The sequence below is a fragment of the Artibeus jamaicensis genome, unplaced genomic scaffold (assembly GCF_021234435.1).
Source record: "Artibeus jamaicensis isolate MK-2021 breed Jamaican fruit bat unplaced genomic scaffold, CSHL_Jam_final contig_466, whole genome shotgun sequence".
Lineage (NCBI taxonomy): Eukaryota > Metazoa > Chordata > Mammalia > Chiroptera > Phyllostomidae > Artibeus > Artibeus jamaicensis.
This window is the reverse complement of record NW_026521844.1, coordinates 19,195,308-19,210,300: the sequence shown is the minus strand read 5'-3', so window position 1 is coordinate 19,210,300 and position 14,993 is coordinate 19,195,308. Positions and strand designations below refer to the sequence as shown.

Below are 14,993 nucleotides of genomic sequence, written 5' to 3'. Positions count from 1 at the left end.
CCTATTACAGATTTTTTTAAAAGGCTAAAATGATTCAATAGATAATCTACTATTTTGAAGTAAACTCATGAAAATGTTTGGAAAGGTGGGCAATCCTGTCTACCAAGGCCTCTTAGAGGAGATCTAAAGAAGAGTTTGAATGGTGAGAAAGATAAGGAATTTGGGAGTTGGTGTTGGTAGGGACAGGATGGAACAACCCAATCTGAACAGAACAAGATGTATTTCACTCAAATACAAGATTCTTGGAAGTAAATTTATGTGTTGCTTTACAAACCTGAAGCCTTGAAGGTACAATTTTTGTATGGTTGGTTGCAGGAAGCAGAATTAATTATTCAAGCCAAATAATTTCCAGGACACCCCCACCCCCCAGGTTTTAAAGGTGGAGGAATCAGCTTTAGATAAAAGCTTGAGTAAGAAAATAAATTATTCAAGGAAGTAGCATATCTGTGCTTCAGTTAGCTTTTGCCTAAATAGTACTCATCTTTTAAAATTAGATTTATAAATGTGAAGATGAAACCACTGAAGGGCTGTGATGCAGAGTGGATCCTAAAAAAGTGCTTGCCCATGGTTACATGTCAATAGCCCTGAGTTACATGCAAGTAAATGTATGGCATCAGGAATGCTACGAGTGGTTCTAATCACAAACGAGTTGTTAAAACAGGAGTCTTAAGAAATGCGGTGTCTAGCCCAGTATAAGTACACCAAACACTTCTGGCCTGTTGGCAAGGCAGAGGACACAGGAATGTGAAATCTGACAATTCCACAAGCGGGTTCAACTGACCGTACCTCGTCAGCGACTCAACGAGCCACACCGCTGCGTATTTACTACTGTGCTGCAGGGAACAGCTGGGAGATCTCTTGGGCTCAGAGAGAAGTCCGGGTTGTGCGCCTCCTTCTAGGAGGCAGCTGTCTGGCACTGGGCAGCATCTAGGAGCAGGGCGGGGCAGGGCGGGGCAGCCGAGGCCACGCCCCATCGGCAGGCCCTGCCTACCGCCCACCCCACTGCAGGCTCCGCCCAGTGTCACAGCCGACGCGTAGCGGAAGATGACGTGAGGAGAGTCTCGAGCATCTCTCCGGGGACGCAGCTCCGCCTGAGGTTCTCACAGATCTGGACCTCGACGTTCACAGTCACTTCTTGGAGCTTGTCACCCACTGCTCTCCCGTCCTCTGCCTGGACCGGGCCGCCACCGTGCGGCCCCTGCGGCTCCTGGCACGGCCCCGCGCTCAGCTGCCGCCCTGGCGCCCGCCACTCTGTCGTCCCCGGACCGGCGAGGACCCGCTCGGCCGGGGCGCAGGCGGCTGGGAAGGGGGCGCTGGCCCCGAGGCCGTGCAAGCGCGGCCACCAACCTGGGGTTGTCGGTGGAGGGCGAGTGCTGGCTCCCGGAGGACGCGACGCCCTTCGGGGCCGACGGGCCGCGCCCAGAGGCAGCCCTGGGAACGACCCATCCCTTTTCCAGCCCTGGGGTGGGACTGGGGTTGGAATGCGCTGCGCCCCCGTCTGCTGGCCTGCCCCCTGCCTGGGACGCGATGATGGCGGCCCTGTATCCGAGCACGGATCCCTCGGGCGCCTCCTCCTCCTCCTTGCTTTCTTCCCCATCCTCCTCTTCGTCGCTGAAGGAGGTGATGGCGCTAAAGGATGTGCGGGAGGTGAAGGAGGAAAACACTCTGAATGAGAAGCTGTTCTTGCTGGCGTGCGACAAGGGTGAGACCTCAGCCCCTTCCTCTGCTCCGGACGTCCTTGCTTTCCACACCCTTATCCTCTTCGCAGCCTCCACTTGGGGCCGCTCCTCCCTCTTTTCCCCCCTCCCCCCGCACACCTGCAGCTGGCCGGGGTCTCCTTTGGTGACGCCCTGTGTTTCGATGGTGGTGTGTGGGAGAGGACCCTACCTCTGCTACCGACCACCCGAGTGACCTGGTCTCCTTTTGGTTGGGGACTCCCGTCCTTTCTGTTTGGAAGCCCAAAGGGTTTGTCTAGTAAGAAAATTCCATGACCTTGCTTAAGGTGCCTCGTGTATATGGGCTCTCACCTGTTTTTTTTCCTTTTTATTAAAATCTTGCTTGTATTACAGTATTTAAGTTGAGCCACCCAGTGCCGTGGTGTTCAGTGACTGTGGACCGGAATTAGGTGTATCAGTATCTTAAGTGGAGACCAAGGCTGGACAGGGGAAATAGTCCCAGACTTTCTCCAAATTTACAGAACAACTCTGTGCTTTTTTATTAGGGAGGATGGTTTATCGTTCCTGAACCTTCTTTGAGAAATAAAGGTCATGCAAAATAATTACAGGGCAAAAATGTAGAATATGTTTTTCTTAAAAACAAAACAAAACAAGAGGTCCATCACTTTTATGGCCCTATAAAGTCTGTTCACTTGAGCTTGCTTTCTCTTTTGTCGCATATAATAAAAGGGATGGGAAACGTGTTCCCCTATGACTACTATTTCCTCTGTGTAAAAAAGTGCTGTAAAATTTCTTTTTCTAAACCTATTCAGATTGCCTTTGTTGACCTTAAAAATAAAAGTTATTTTACTGGCAAAAATGGGTTTATTGGGGAACAATAAAGAATTACAATTCAGGACAAGCAAGCTACAGTAAAAGCCATTGTCAAGTCCAACAATCAAACAAGAGGAAAGTTATTTTATGGAGAAGAGAAAAGTTGGGAAGGGTAGTTCTGAACAGAAGTTAATTGGAGAAAAGCTAGAGTTAAGGGTAATGATGGTTTTTCATTCGCTGAGTGGACAGGATGGTGGATTTCTTGTAGGAGAGGCAATGTGTATCTTTCAGATTGGGGCCTACCATTGGTGATTCTTTCCTGTTGAGCATTTATCTGTTGAGGTCTGTAATTGGTCAGTAATCTCTCCTCTAACTTGACCCCTGCTGGTACTGCATGTGAGCACCCCTTTCTAGCTTCCTGACACCATGTCAAATGAAGTTTCCCTTTATTAATCTTCACATCTTACAATGGCTCCTGCTCACTTAGGAACACTATGTGTAGCATCAGGCAGACTTCTAGGACATAAACACAAAGGGCAGCTTACACTGTGAAATGATTATCTACAGAGGATTATTTGTATGTGTGTGAGTGCTTTTTTTAAAATAACTAACAATCTCTCTAACTTCTCTTACTGCTTTTGTAATAGGATTTTATTTATACAACCTTTTGCAAACAATTGACATATAAAGTCCACCTATGTCAGCCACCTTTATGTTCTTATAGTATTATATTATGAAAATATTTGTTAAAGTCCACCATGGACACAACTTTGAATAGTCAGTCTTGGAAGTGTAAAGAAGCATAGACTATATATCTATAACCTCACAAAAATAATTGCCTGTGTGTTATATAAAATTGTTCATTATCACTGGAGTGGATTGTATTAGTTCTTTCCCCTAAACAAATTCCCTGAGAGGGGGAGGGAAGAGATTGTGTTGTACTAGAAGGAGTAAATCACTGGTGCATTTTCCCCAGATTACTGAGCTGCAGTTATTTTAAAGCAAACAGAAAGTTTGTCAAGAAAGGGAATTTAAAATGCCTGTCAAACTGAGTAATATGGTTTAAGTACCTGTGTGATATGTATATTTAAGATTATTGTATGACATATCTCAAAGAGAGTTTCAATATATGACAGTTTTGTAGCCAATCCAGTAGTGCCAGTTGAAATAGCTTGGCATCCTCTGTCAGTTTCCCATTTTATAACATCATCAAGATCCTTGGAGAGATTTGGCTTTTGTAATTATGCATGCTTTTCCCCCCATAGAATAAATAGGTATTTTCTGTTTCAGGAATGGTAAAATGAGATCTTGAGTTAGATTGGGAAAAATGGCTTATTTCTTACACTACGGTATACTTTTACATAGAAAAAAATAGATATGAATTATAGCAGTATCTTTTTTAACTTTTTGTTTTTTTAATTATTTTATTTTATTCTTTTTCTTTTTTAAAATATATTTTGATTATGCCATTACAGTTGTTCTATTCTCCCCTTTCATTCACCTCCACCCTGCACACCCCTCTCCCACCATTCCCTCCCCCTTTAGTTTATGACCACATGTCTCAAGTTCTTTAGATTCTATATTTCCCCTACTATTCTTACTCTCCCCCATATCTATTTTCTATCTACGGTCTATGCTACTTATTTTCTGTACCTTCTCCCCCCTTCTCCTTCTCCCACTGTCCTGTTGCTAACCCTTCATGTGATCTTCATTTTTCTGGCTCTGCTCCTGATCTAGCTGTCCTCTTAGTTTGCTTTTGTTTTAGGTGTGGTTGTTAATAACTGTGAGTTTGCTGTCCTTTCACTGTTCATCTTTTTTATCTTCTTTTTCGTAGATAAGTCCCTTTAACATTTCTTATAATAAGGGCTTGGTGATGATGAACTCCTTGAATTTGATCTTATCTGAGAAGCACTTTATCTGCCCTTCCATTCTAAATCTTGGTTGTAGGTCTTTGGATTTCATGACTTGGAATACCTCTTTCCAGCCCCTTCTTGCCTGTAAGGTCTCTTTTGAGAAATCAGCTGACAGTCTGATGGGAACTCCTTTGTAGGTGACTGTCCCCTTATCTCTTGCTGCTTCCAGAACTCTCTCCTTCATTTTAATCTTGGCTAATGTCATTATGATGTGCCTTGGTGTGTTCCTTCTTGGGTCCAACTTCTTTGGGACTCTCTGAGCTTCCTGGATTTCCTGGAAGTTTATTTCCTTTGCCAGATTGGGGAAGTTCTCTTTTATTATTTGTTAAAATAAGATTTCCACTTGCTCTTTCTCTTCCCCTTCTGGTACCCCTATAATTCGGATGTTGGAGCGTTTAAAGATGTACTGGAGGTTCCTTAGCCTCTCCTCATTTTTTTGAATTCTTGTTTCTTCATATTTTTCTGTTTGGTCATTTTTTTCTTCCTTCTGGTCTGCTCCCTTGATTTCAGTCCCAGTTTCCTTTCCATCACTATTGCTTTCCTGTGCATTTCCCTTCATTTCAATTAGTTTAGCCTTCATGTGTTCCTCTAATTTGTGGCTAAAATCAGCCAGTTCTGTGAGCATCCTGATCACCAGTGTTTTGAACTGTGCCTCTGATAGGTTGGCTATCTCTTGTTGGCTTAGATTTATGGGCTCTGGGCTATGAGTTCTTCTTGAGCCATGTTTTGACCTGTCTGCGCCTGTTACATATCTTTTTTTTTTTTTACCTTTTTGTATTCACTAATATTGTTAAATCTTTTTTAGTGTTACCCAAACCAAATCTGAAATGTGAAAATTTCTTTAAGTATCTACAGTTTTCACTATTACATTGGAGTTTTCATAAAACCAAATGAGAACTCTTTACTAAAACAGCTATTTGGGGGAGAGTTCATTTACTTTTCATAGATGATTTCTTTTAATCCTCACAAATCCATGAGCTATATATGTTGTTATCCCATTGAACAAATGAGGAAAATGAGGCTTAGCAGAACTTTAAAATTACTTCGTCTAAGGTTACATTGATTAGGAAGTAGTAGAACTTGGATCTATCTTGAGCCTTTTTTTAAAGGTTTATTTTATTCTCATTTGAGAGAGAAAGGGGAAGGGAGAGAGAGAAACGCTGGTTGGCCTCCTGCAAGCACCAAAACCAGGTGTCAAGCATGCCTCTTGGACATGTGCCCTGACTGGGAATTGAACTGGTGACTTTTTGGTGACAGGAGGATGCTCCAACTAACTGAACCACACTAGCCAGGGCTTAAGCATGTACTTTTTTAAAAAATATTTTATTTATTTTTAGAGAGGAGGAAAGGGAAGGAGAGAGAGAGGGAGAGAAACATCTATGTGAGAGAAGTACATTGATTGGCTGCCTTCAGTATGTGCCCCTACAGGGGATGGAACCTGTAACTCAGGCATGTGTCCTGAGAATTGGGAATTGAACTAGCAACCTTTCACTTTGTGGACTAAAGCCCAACCAACTGAGCCATGCTAGTCAGGGCAAGCCTGTACTCTTAACCATTATATTACATCGATCTAGTTTTAGATGAATGAATGAAAATCATTTGTGTTAGAAAAGGCACATTTGCATTTGGACTTAGTCATTGAAGATTAAACTTGCTATCTATGAATGTTTTATAAAACTTGATTTCTGTGGATTGAATTTATCCAATACAAGCAAAAAACTTTAATAGCACCAGAGCATGTATACTACAAAACATCTTTGTTTCTCATCCTTTTCATTTTGCAGCCTTACTCTACATGTACAAAATATTCATAATATATGATCCCGAGAAAGAATTCCTAAAGCAAAAATTGTGGAGATGAAGCGTTATGTGTCTGTCAGTGGATGGGTAGGTCTTTGAATGGTCAGCACAGATTAAGGAGTAAAGGAAAAAACTAGGGAAAAGAAAAGATTTTATACTTTTATTTTATAGTTTGTATAGGTAGATTTTATGTAAATGAGTTGAGTAGATCTATATAAGTGCTGGTCCAAGTAGTGGCCATTTAATAGTGGTTTTTACTAAATTTGAAAATGGGTCAGAAAATCATCTCAAATTCAACACTGATTCCTTTCTTTTAAAATATTTAGAAGACAAAGTGAATTGAAAGTTCTTGTATCAGTGATACAAAGTTAAATCTGGGCCTGCTCAAGTAAAATTCTCAGAAAGTTCACATGTCTTTTTAGACATAGAATGCTGCAATTCAAAGGCAAAGTTTAATTGAAACAACAACTGGCAAATGTGTTGTTTTATCAAATATTAAGCAGTAATTCTTAACCACCCTTTCACTGAAAACTGGTATGGTAATGAACCACTTTTATTTGTGGAAGCCTATGGTTTACTTCAGGCCTGCTGGCTGGAGAAAAGGTTCCTAGGTTTTTTAGGGAGCACCTAAAGTAAATACGGCTCATGTTCATTCACCTCTTTTAAAGTCACTGTGGAGTGGAGGATGTCTTTTAGTATATTTTCACAAGCTAAAAGTATATAAACAAACTCCTTAAGTTGCTGACAATCAGTAATCAGGCCTTGAGTAGAAAAAGGAAATGATGAAAGAATTCAGTCCAGGATTCAGACCCCAGAAACTCCGCATGAAGAGCATTTTAGGGAATTTCATCTGCAATTAATGAGTCGGGAGGACCTTCTTGAAATTTCAGCATGAGGTCAGAGGAGAGATGGAGAGAGTTGAATTGGCTTGGTCTGGTCTGGGGTCTGGTGTCTCCTTTGTGGTATGATTGTGAGGCAGGGCGCCTTGATGCTGGAATTCCTACATAAACTTTGCATGCCTCTGGGCTAAGCATACTTTTAAAGTGGGAGACATTTCTGGGGGAAGTAACACAAAGCTGCTGTTTTAATAAAACCTTACTTAATGGGACTTCCAGTGGGACTTTAATGGGTATTTAATGGGACTTTATTTTTTAAAGCTATGTGAGAAGAGATTTTGATTTGGAAGGGGTTAGAGAACATGCAGTGGGAAGAAAAAGTTAAGAGTACAGGGCACTTTATGTTGACCACTTCCTGGGTACTAGGAAGTTTTACGCTGACAAAGAGTTAAGAAGATATGTGCTGTGAGGGAAGAAAACTTTGCAGAAAGGAGAGGTAAGGAGCATAGTGTAGATAAAACTCTACTAACATATCACAAATTGTCATTAAGCGTAGCATTTAAGTACTTTGTGCAGGAGAATTTTTCAAGTCACCAATGCTGCATAGTATATGGTTCATTACTATTTTAACAATAACAAAACAAACTTTAATCACCAAAATCTTAGTGGATAGTTTATTTATAACACATTAGTCACTGAGCATTCAGCTGCTTCAAATACTGTAATACTTGAATTTCTTTGTAGTGAGTCCACAAGTGTTGTGTTTATCTTCACCTGATGATATGTTTATTGATTTTTAGGGAAAGAGGGAGGGGAAGAAAGAGGGAGAGGGAAGAGAGAAAGAGGGAGAAGCATCCATAGGTTGCCTACCCCAGCACCCTGACCGGAGATTGAACCCGCAACCCCGTGGTGCATGGGACCACGCTCCAGCCATCTGAGCCTCCCTCCCAGTTAGGACTCCACAGTTGTTTTTTTTTATTTCATTTTAATTTGCTGCTCTTTTGTATAAGTCATCATCCCAATGTATTGTAAGTTCAGGAAAGATATATCACGAGAAAATAACTGACTACAACCCTCTCCTTTAGGAGCTTCTTTAATGAAGGTGCTCTCCTGTGCTCTTGTGAGAAGCAGTAAGGGAAGAAAAAGTATATTTGCCCTGGCCTGGTGGTTCAGTTGGTTGGAGCATCATCCAGAATACCAAAAGGTTTTGGGTTCGATTCCCAGTCAGGGTACATGCCTACATTGCAGGTTCAATCCCCTGTGAGGGCAGTACATACTTTGGTTGAAAGAGACCCCTGTCAAGCACCAACAGGAGGCAGCCTGTTGTGAAGTAACACCTCTCAATGAAGTAAACACCCTCGGGTAATGATTAAATAAATAAACAAGTAAAAAGAAAAAAACACGTTTGTGAGTAATCTGTCTGAAGGGAAGAAACGATGCTCAATTTACTGGAAGTAGTCTATTTAGGTTTTGGAAGATGGAATATTCTTAGCGCACAATCTTTTATCTGGGCAGTCAAAAAATGTGGCTTAAGCCAAACCCCTTTACCTTGTGTATTCTAGACTTTGGGGAAGGGTGTCAAGAGATTAAATTTTATTGTATGGGTGTCATTGCTACCTGAGAATAATTCTTCTTCTTCTTCTTTCAGTGCTATAAATAACTTCTTCATAAGTGACTCCACCAAATTTAATGATGCCGAGAAGTTTAAGATCTAGGATTAGTTATTTAATATTATGTAAGGAGCTCAAAAGCTATCTCTGAGAGGTGATAAACAGTGACTTTTAAGAGACTAAATGGACTAATTATCAGGATTAAAAGAATTCCAGTATCATATTAATATATTGTAGTTATGACTTCAATGGAATTTCTTTGGATGTCAGAAGTGGTGTTCAGCACTGTTATCAGTAGTTTCTGTTAATTAAAAGGTGTTTATTTTCTGGTCATATTTGTTGCTCCATCACAAAATCTTTTATATTTTTTAGATTAGTTTTATATTGACCCAATAGTGTATTTTTTCAGTTCTATGAATACATATAATTCAAACGTTTGAAGAGATTAAATTTAAACAGTACAATGAATACTTTACGCAACTATTACTACATAACTGATATAAACTAAAGTTTTATACACCTTGTAACATCACTGTGAATTGGATCTCAAGTCATATATATCAGACTCTAATAACAAAATAAACATTGCTTCTAATTATTCTTCTAAAGGATTAAAGAAATATGTTAATAATTTTGTATTTATTAACTAATTTACTGTAAAAAATTCCGCATTACATTCTATGCTGCGAGTATAGTTTATCCTGGAACAATGGGAATCTTTGCTCTTTCACCAGTTGACAGTCGTCATCATTAACAGTCATAAATGGCTAAGAAATTATGGTAGTAATTTTGTTCCTTCATAAATATTCAAAGTACTGTGGACAGTGCAGCATATCATGTTTCTGAGTATCTTTTATATTGAAGGTTTCATTCACAGCAACATGATTACAAATACACTGGGGCACATGGGTTTTACACATTTAGTAAAATCACATTGTGAATCATCTTCACTGTAAAAATCTTGCATGTATTTTTTTCTTTTTGGAATTTGGTTCAAACTAATTTGAAGTTTGCTGTAGAATTAACATTTAAATTAGTATTATCACTATTTCTATTTCCAGATCCACCAGTTGAATTTGGTCATGTTTTTGTATTTTTTTTACTTCATCATTCTTTTTCCTCTCAATAAAATCTGTTTTAAGTGTACTTAGTAATAGTTTAATTAGATGTTGAAGTTACCACATTCAAAAAGTGTGTTACAGAAACTTGGTTTCAAAAGCTTTTGAAAATTACCCCATAGTTCACAACTAACTGAAAGTTCTGTTACTATAAAATTAAGCCTATCAACATTAATGTTCCCCTGTCAGTGATGTTGAAATTTACCATCAAACGCCAGAAAATAAAACTAGATGCTAATGAAGAAAAGATGGAATCAACTGTTCTTAATTGCTATTGTAACATTTCTCCACAGTTTATCACAACTGGTGATAGTGAGCTTGTTGCTGAGGATCCATGAAATTACCCTGGTATTTTATCTACTGCTTTATTTTTTTAAATTAAGTACTCAGTACATTGATTTCATAACTGCTAATGGATTGTAACCTGCAGTTTGGAAAACATTGGTCTAGGACAACAATTTTCATCCTTTCCTCCTTTTTTTTAAAGATTTTATTTATTTATTTTTAGAGAGAGGGAAACATCAGCGTGTGGTTGCCTCTCACATGGCCCCCACTGGGGACCTGGCCTACAACCCAGGCATGTGCCCTGACTGGGAATTGAACTGGTGACCTTTTGGTTCACAGCCCACGCTCAGTCCACTGAGCTACACCAGCCAGGGCTCAACATTTTTCTCATAAATTAATTACTAAAATTATGTGCCACATCAAATGTAAATAAATTTTTTGCTGGTCTGCCAAGGAAAATAGGCATAATTTTAATTCATTCACACCAGGCAGCTCTTGTTGTGTTGGCTGTTGTCATTTTTTAAATTTCACAATCTAAGGGAAAGATGTTATTGCCTCAGACTAAATAGTCCAGTATTGCATGTTTAAAGAATTGTTGTGGCACACCCGTGTGCTGCGGCACAGCGATTGAAAATCACTGGTCTAGGAGGATCATAGTCTAGCAAGATCATACTTGGTGAGCAGGATAGTGGCACAAAGTGAATTCAGAAGAGTAACAAAGCCCAAGTCCCAAATTTATAAACTGCAATAAAGATTTTGGCATTTATTTTAAATTTGATGGAAAATCTTGAGGATTATAAGCTTGATATGATTTGAGTTTTGAAAAGATCGCTGTGACTGCTGGGTGGCAAATTCATTAAAGGGGTGGGAGCAGAGCAGGGACAGGCAAACCCTGGACCACAAGTCAGATCTGCACACCACTGGTTTTTGAAAGGCCTGCAGGCTAGGAATGGTTTTTATATTTCGGATGGTTGGGAATAAATCAAAATAAGGATAATATTTTACAACCTATAAAAATTATATGAAATTCAAACTGTGGTGTCCATAAATAAAGCTTTATTGGAGCTCATTTGTGTACCGTTTCTGTGCTACAGAGGGCAGAGATGAATATTTGTGACTGAGATAGTATGTCCCGCAAAGCCGAAAATATTTACTCTATGGCCCTTTACAGAAAATATTTGTTGATCCCTTTACTAGATTATAGGCAGATATATCAGTAAGGAGGCTATTGCAAAGTCCAGGAGATAGATGGTGGCTTGGACTGCGGGCAATAGTACATGGGAAAACAAGTGGGGATCAGTGTGGGGGACCGTTTTGGAGCGGGGGCTGAAAAGACTGGCTGTTGAATTGGTAGACTGGTGGGATTGACTGGAAAACACTCTTTATCCTGAAAAACGAACCATCTTGCCAAGAAAGTAAATAGATTATGTTGCATTTCTTTCTATATATTTTAAAAGAAAAAAGAAAGATGTATGTAACTCTTAAAAGCAACATCAGTATAAGATGGAAAACATTTATATATTTGTCTGATATATAAAGGCATTTTTAATTGTAATTCTTGCTCTATAGCTTCTTGCCATGTATTTTTAAATTTCCCAACCTCTTCTTAATATATGCTCATCCTAAATATTACAACTGTTCCATAATTTTTGGAAACAGTATATTGTTTTAAATGGCTTGCAAATATAAATTTGGGCCGAATGCTTACAAAGCCCTCTAGGTTTCCTGTAGGTGCTTTGACTATAGCCTGTCATTTTTCATTTGCATGAGTTTGTCAGCTGTGGCAGGGTTCGACTTTTTATTATTTTTAGGGATGAAAGTTATTAGGTTTTGCTTTTTAAGTTTTTTCCCCTTGTATAGCACCCTGACTATGATAGAAATACTCTTTGAAACCTTAAAGCTGGATTATGGGATATTTACCATACAATTACTTTTTAAACAGCAATCTAAACCTTTAAAATGTGTAGCATTTGTTTCTGCTACACCTGAAATGTATAAAATTTTATAAAAATTATATTTGCTCTTCCTGACATTTGTAAAATTTTATAAGAACTATGTACAGTTCTTTATACTTTTCTGTCTCTAGTAATATGACGGACTAGATAATGTAAAAAGCCCTTCTGCTTCAAATCATCTAGACATGCTAGCTAAAATATAACAAGCATCCACTTAAATGAACAGCTGAGCTTTCAAGAAAGTAAGTGAAACGCTGAGGATCCAAAAATGGAAAGAAGATAAAAAATCGGAGTGTGTAAACTGACATTTTGGCTGCTCCATTGTTTGGGGTGAGTTACTGGTCCAGATACTGTAGGGATTTGAATTTTAATACTCATATGGGAATAGGCTACAAGGCCTTGAGACTGCAAAGTGGGGAACTGTATCACACTCCAAACATAAAACCAGGGTCTTAAAGGACTATACCTTTAGCAAGATGTTAGATGAGGAAAAGAACCCACCCACCAGCACAGGGAGACTACAAAGAAGCTTGCAAATAAGACTCCCCTTAGAATTTGTAACTATGGACTTGCCTCATATTCACTTGGAGTTTAAATTAATATTACCTGCTTGGTCTGGGAAAACCTAACTGAGAAACTAATACTAAAAAAAGAATCATAGGGCAGCAAAACTTCTTGAGTTACTTGGAAGAAGCAAGTATAAAACATCCTTAATGGGACAAGTTTTCAGAATTCCCACAGGTAGGCTGCATGAAGATGAGTTTGCAATACCCAGTTTAAAAATTTACAGGATGGTCATCCATTATCACAAATCAGTGGACACAATAGAATTAAATCCCTAAGACTTTCAGATAATTGTCATACAGAGACCATAAAATAAGTATGCTTAAAATGATTAAAAGCTTAAAATAAGGAAATGAAATGTAAGATAGTAAATCAAAAAATTTGGAAAGGGATCCAATAAAACTTATAGAAATTAAGTCATTAAAATTTAAAAATGCATGGATTAATAAGCGGAAATAGTTGAAGGGGGAATAAATGGCTAAAAGAGAGAGCTGAAGAAATTATCCAGAATGCAGGAAAGAGAGAAAAGGAGGAAAATAAGAAATCTTTGGAGAACCAGAAATTGAATGAGATGATCCAACATGTCTAAAAGAAGTTTCAGCAGAAGAAAAAAGATTATGGTGGTGGAGGAATATTTGAACAGATAGTAGCTGAAAATATTAGAATTAATGAGGGGCAGAAGTTGTTAGATTCAGAAGCCTAATGAATCTCAAGCAGGATAAATTAAAAATTAATTCTCACTTAGACACTATGAAAACAAAGAAAATATGGCAGTTTTTATGAATAATATTCTACTAAGATATTGAAATAAGGTTTTAAATATACCAGTCATAGTGATACATTTCCACTGTTCTGTGTGCTCACTATCAGTTCAATTTGTGACTTAAGAGTTTTTACTTTGTAAGGTGTTTGATGATAAAGTTTTTGTCATGGAACATTAGTGTCTATTCATTAGTAGTGTCATGAGGAAAGTATTTCTTTTTGTGATGAGTTTTCTTCTTGAGGGAACTGAGGAAATGGACCATCAAGAAAATGAGGGTTCAGCAGCAGAGCCAGGAGGCCCTGAGCAGTGTGGAGGTCACTGGAGTAACATGGCCCTTGCCCTCCTCCACCCCGCCAGCTCCTTGGCTTGTTGTCCTCTCCCCACCTCTTTCAGCCATGTCTTCTATGGTCAGCTGCCCTGTGCTGCTCTCCGCTGCAGCTTCTGCACCTTGGCCCAGAGCACTGCAAAGTAGCCCTGCTTGGGGCTTCTGGAGGAATTGGACAGCCTCTTTGCTTCTGAAGAACAGCCCTTTGGCGACCCACCTGGCCGTCTATGATATTGCTCATATACCCAGAGTGACCATAGATCTGAGCCTCATTGAGACCAGGGCCACTGAAAGGCTATGTGGGACCTGAGCAGTGGCCAGACTGCCTGAAAGCTTGTGATTTGGTAGTTATTCCAGTCAGAGTCCCAAGAAAACCAGGCATGAAATGGGATGGATGACCTGCTCAACATTGCTGCCACAATCGTGGCCACCCTGACTGCTGCCTGTGACCAGCATTGCCCTGAGGCTATAGTCTGCCTCATTTCAAATCCTGTTAGCCCCACCATCTGATCACATCTGAGGTTTTCAAGAAACATGGAGCATACAACCCTAATAAGGTCTTTGGGGTGACAACCCTGGGTGTTGTTAGAGCCAACATTTTCATTGCAGAACTGAAGGATTTGGACCCAGCTCAAGTCAATGTTCCTGTCATTGATGACTGTGCTGGGAAGACCATCATACCCCTGATCTCTCAGTGTGCTGTCAAGGTGGACTTTTCCCAGGACTAGCTGACAACCTTGCTGGGCGAATGGGGGGGCGGGGGGCGGGGCATGTAGGTAGTCAAGGCTGAAGTTGGAGCAGGCTCTGCCACCCTGTCCATGGCATATGCTGGAGCCCGTTTGTCTTTTCCCTTGTGCCTGCAGTTAGTAGACAGGAAGGAGTTGTCGAATGTTCCAAGTCCCAAGAAACAGTCCCTGTTTCTCTAAACCACTGCTGCTGGGGAAAAGGGCATCAAGAAGAATCTAGGCATCTGCAAACTCTCCCCTTTCAAAGAGAAAGCTGAGGCCATTCTTCAGTTGAAAGCCTCAAGCAAGACGGGAGAAGAGTGTGTAAAGAATATGAAATGAGAAAGCAGTTAGGGAGCAGCACTCCATTTCCTTAAGTTATTAAGGCATCATGTCACTGTAAAGTCATTTCAGATACCTTTGTGTTTCAATTTGCTTTGCTGATGAGTATTGTATTAAGGTTACCATACCTTCCAAATTGTGGGTCATTCTACTGGTACATCACTAGAAGTGGGTTTTGATTTTCAAAAAAAATGAAGGAAGGAAGGAAAGAATGGAGGAAGGAAGGGTTCAACTTCTTCCCAAATACATGGGAGACTTTAAAATCATT

At 39.7% G+C, this 14,993-nt stretch overlaps 1 protein-coding gene and 1 pseudogene across 3 annotated transcripts in view; both read left to right on the top strand.

Annotated features, from left to right (window-relative positions):
* The first annotated feature begins 1,097 nt into the window (after window positions 1–1,097).
* TRPC1 (transient receptor potential cation channel subfamily C member 1) overlaps window positions 1,098–14,993 on the top strand; it is a 70,319-nt gene continuing 56,423 nt past the window's right edge. The window contains exon 1 of one of the 3 annotated variants that reach the window (XM_053667274.1): window positions 1,098–1,702. In XM_053667274.1, coding sequence (XP_053523249.1) covers window positions 1,528–1,702 — 175 coding nt within the window. In that variant the 5' untranslated portion in view covers window positions 1,098–1,527. The remainder of the gene's footprint in view (window positions 1,703–14,993) is intronic. The other 2 variants (XM_053667273.1, XM_053667276.1) reach the window with 2 other exon arrangements.
* On the top strand, window positions 13,587–14,725 carry LOC119055243 (malate dehydrogenase, mitochondrial-like; annotated as a pseudogene).